We start from the raw sequence: 4,120 nt of genomic DNA, 5'->3' as shown, positions 1-4,120 counted from the left end.
TAAGAAAGCCAAGAAGGATCCAAAAAATATTTCCACCTGTTAACCTCCTTTTGCTTCCAGGCGTCGTCCATGCGCTCTACTCTCGCAAATCTCCGTTACACTCGAGGTTTCACGCCCCTCTCTTATACTCCTCAATAAACACACTCATTTATCTCCATCACTACACCCACATTTCACCTCAAACCAATTAATTACTCAACAATGGCTGCTTCTTTCATCACTCTCCCCTCTCTTCACTCTTCTTTCAATCACTCTCCTTCACTTTCTGTCACTGACCCTTTACTCAAACCCTCGTTTAAGAACACCCCTTTTACTCGGTTTTCTTTAAAACCCACCAAGATTTCGCCTTCTTGTCCTGTGATTCGAGCTCAGGCCACTCCTGGTATGTTTAATTTCTTGGCTTTTATGTGTTTTTTTATGTGGGGTTTCAAGATTTTTGATTTTTTGTTGGTTTTTGATTGTAGATTACAGCCCTGAAGCTAAATTCTACAAAATTGAAGCTATTCTCAGGTTCAAGGAAATTTTTTAGATTCAATTTTTTTACTAATTTCTGTTATATATGTCTTAATTATGTTTGTTTATTGACTTGTATTGTCAAGTTTTAGTGTAATTGTAGTGTTTTTAAGCTGATGAGTGTTTAAATATCCTTTTTTAAATACAGGCCCTGGAGGATTCCTCAAGTTTCTTCGGTAAGAACAGCAAGTTTTCGGTTTTTTTTGTTTATGTTTTTGTTATGAATTTTGTGTTGTGTGTTGTTTTGGGGCATTAAGTCCTGAGGGCACGCAAGGTTTTGTGGTTATACATAGATCACACACTGTATGTTCACACCTGTGTTGATATCGAGTGATGTGTTATAAATATGTTTTTAGAGTCTGTTTATTACAATTTTGCTGTCAAAACTTGTATGGTTTCTTACTTTAATCTGACCAGATGCTTTAATGTGAAGACAGTAATTTTGTGTTTGTAGTAGTTGAGATGTTTTATCTAAATAATTTATGAGTATGAGAGATAATATCCATTAGATTTCTTTGTAAAAATCTGACCTTATTGATTGATTTTCTGTTCATGCTTACTGCTTAAGTGGTAGACTGTGTTATGGTAGTAGTCGTGTAAAGTTGAGATGGTAGTGGATGAAGAGCTTTTTGAAGTGCCCTAGGTGGTGGCAATTCAGAAAATTTGGACAAAATAAGTGTGCATGATGTCTATCACTGTTACGTGGCATTTCAGAAAATTCGGACAAAATAAGTGTGCATGATGTCCATCACTGTTACGTGTACGGAATGCTCTATATGTTTGTCGTGGTGCATAACTTCTTTAATTGCTGATATGTCACTTAAATAGTAACTAGGTTTCCTAATTACAAACTATTTGAATTTTAAGAGAATAATAAAGATTGTAATCATATGACACTTCATCATCCTACGCTACACTTTAATGTTAGATATTCCTTATTATGTCCAGAACCCTTACACCTGTATTGATCTTAGTTGTATAACTTTGGATTATTAATTAAATGCTTATATTAATCTTATTTGTTTAACTTTGGGTCATTGATATAAATGCTTATGCTTGTATTGACGAGGAAAGTAATAGGGTTTACTATACTGAATAGTTGAAAATAAGGGTGACCGGGACCTTCCTCGTGTCACAAACATATATTGTTTGTTTGAGTTCTTATTTTAATTGTATTCCAGCATTGGTTTTTTTTCTAATTCCTTTTTTATTATTTCTTTAATATTGTTAAACTCAAGGCCACATGATTGTTTCTAAAATTGTTTTCATGTGCTTGTATTCAAGGCCCTGCTACGAATGGGTATTCGTGGTGTTACTGTTTCTGATGTCAGAGGCTTCGGCTCTCAAGGTGGTTTGAAAGAAAGACATGCTGGTATGTGTAAATATGGCTAATGTTAAGTATCTATATAGCTCCGTGATTCCTTGTTCCCTATGTAATAGTTGCATTTCCTGCTTGCTTTCTGTTTTACCTCTTATGAAAAATGTCAACTATTTAATCCTTGCAACGTGCAGGTTCTGAATTTGCTGAAGACATGTTTGTTACTAAAGTTAAGATGGAGATAGTTGTAAGCAAAGACCAGGTATGTATGTAATGGAAATTAGATAATAACTCTCAAGTTCTTGCAACTCAAATGCTAACAGTACATGGCCTCCATCATTGTCATATGCTCTAACAATCTCCAAAATTTATCAGCTGCTGTTAAAGATGATTAACTATGTACAAAAATCAGTCACTCATTTTAATTTTTTTGCTGTTGTAGGTGGAAGCAGTGATTGATAAGATCATTGCACAAGCAAGGACAGGAGAGATTGGTGACGGAAAGATTTTTGGTAAGTTTTTTAAATCTGTTTCATTCAAAATGAAGTTGAATATGGGGCGTTTCCTAATAGGAATGCTTAAATCATGTATAATAACATATTTTTTGATGAAAATGTTGTGATGTAAATACATGAATATATAAAACATTTATAAAATTGTAATTATTTTTTTTAGGTTCTATATTGCTTACTATTAGGTAGCAAATAGCTTACTTTTGGAAACTTCATGTCACCTGCAAATTTATGTGTGCTATAATAGTGTTTGAGTAAATATAACAAAGACAAGCCCAAGTGTCTTGATTGTAGAGTATAGCAATTACTAGCCCAGCTAGTGATACTAGTTACACCAGTATTTGAATTCTGATTATCCAAATTAGGAAAATTAAAAAAACAATAATCATAATTGGAATCCAGATAGAATGAGGATATGAACGTGCATTTACAAAATTGGTTCCCTTTATTAACACTCCTGCTATATATTTTTGTGATAGCAGTTACTAACATGAGCATAATAAGTTACAAACTTAAGAGATATAATGCCAAATATTAGAAATCCATGACTGATGCTTCATGTGATTGAACAATCGGAAGTGCTTAGTCATTTTTTACCATTATATTGAATTTGAATTACAAATTTGTAGTCATTAGCTCATTTTAATGCTGTACAATTTTAGAGGTTGCTCACTGGCCTTCTTTTACTTGTGCAGTGATACCTGTGACTGATGTAATTCGAGTCCGCACAGGTAAACTTTCTTATATTTTTTAAAAAAGGCTTTAACAGCGTATCTGATTTGTTTCTTATCAATCTAACTCATCTCAATTGCTATTTAGTATAACAAGGTTTCTGAAATATGTATTCTTGTATTTCAGGTGAGCGCGGTGAAAAGGCTGAGCGGATGACAGGAGGGTGGTTCGACATGTCCTCTTCTAAAGCTTAGCTTTTAAATAACTGAGTTGTAGTCCATTGTAGAATTGCCTTCAGAACTCTTACCTGATGAAGGTTTGAAGATAAATAAATGTATGGAGTAATGTGATTGATCATATGAGATACAATCTTTAAGAACATTTAGCCAAGTTCTTGCCCGATCACCTCTTTAGTCTGGTAAATGCAATCAATGAAGATAAATCGTAGTGAATTTCTGTTGAGAGTGATAAGGAAATAATTAAAAAGTTCAAGTGCATATTCTTATATCGTCAAAGGTAGATGCAGACTAGAAAAAAGTATTCTGCATTTAGTTTAAGTAGTCTATATTTCCATGCTAGCAGACCTGCTGCATTTAGTTTAAGTAGTCTATATTTCCATGCTAGCAGACCTGCTTGGTTGAAAAATTGGGAATTCAGGTTATTTGAATACGTAATTTGTGCGGGCTGGCTTGGAATTTCCGCCATGTGTCTCCAGTACCGTTGAAAAACTGGTGAATAGGTCATTATAAATGCAGTCTACATTGTAAATTAGTTGTGCATTATCGTTAACTATGCTATATTAGTAATTCTTTGTAGGAGTATGCATTTTTTTAAAATAAAATGTGTTCGTGCTTGAATTGTTATGCCACAATCACAGCTAAGTGATGTTTTTGGGGTTTATTATTAAGGGGTCTGGTCCCGGGTATGTAATTGTTGCAACATATTAAGTATTATTCGGCCCTATATAGTAGAGTTTTCGGTGTGAATAAATGACTAAATGAGTGCCATTATTTTACTAAGAATAATATTGAGGTATGGTATGCGGTATGGTAAGTTGACAACATTGTTGGCGTCCAGGCTCCAACCATCCCCCATTTCTTCAATG

At 34.0% G+C, this 4,120-nt stretch overlaps 1 protein-coding gene across 1 annotated transcript; it reads left to right on the top strand.

Annotated features, from left to right (window-relative positions):
• LOC141687239 (nitrogen regulatory protein P-II homolog) lies at positions 1 to 3,477 on the top strand. Its single transcript, XM_074492449.1, has 8 exons — positions 1 to 382; positions 465 to 510; positions 662 to 689; positions 1,798 to 1,885; positions 2,026 to 2,093; positions 2,274 to 2,343; positions 3,039 to 3,074; positions 3,202 to 3,477. Exons 1-8 carry the CDS (start codon positions 202 to 204, stop codon positions 3,267 to 3,269), a joined length of 585 nt encoding a protein of 194 aa, XP_074348550.1. The 5' UTR covers positions 1 to 201; the 3' UTR covers positions 3,270 to 3,477.
• Positions 3,478 to 4,120: the final 643 nt, after the last annotated feature.

Source organism: Apium graveolens, chromosome 9 (assembly GCF_009905375.1).
Source record: "Apium graveolens cultivar Ventura chromosome 9, ASM990537v1, whole genome shotgun sequence".
NCBI lineage: Eukaryota > Viridiplantae > Streptophyta > Magnoliopsida > Apiales > Apiaceae > Apium > Apium graveolens.
This window is presented reverse-complemented; position numbering and strand designations above follow the sequence as displayed.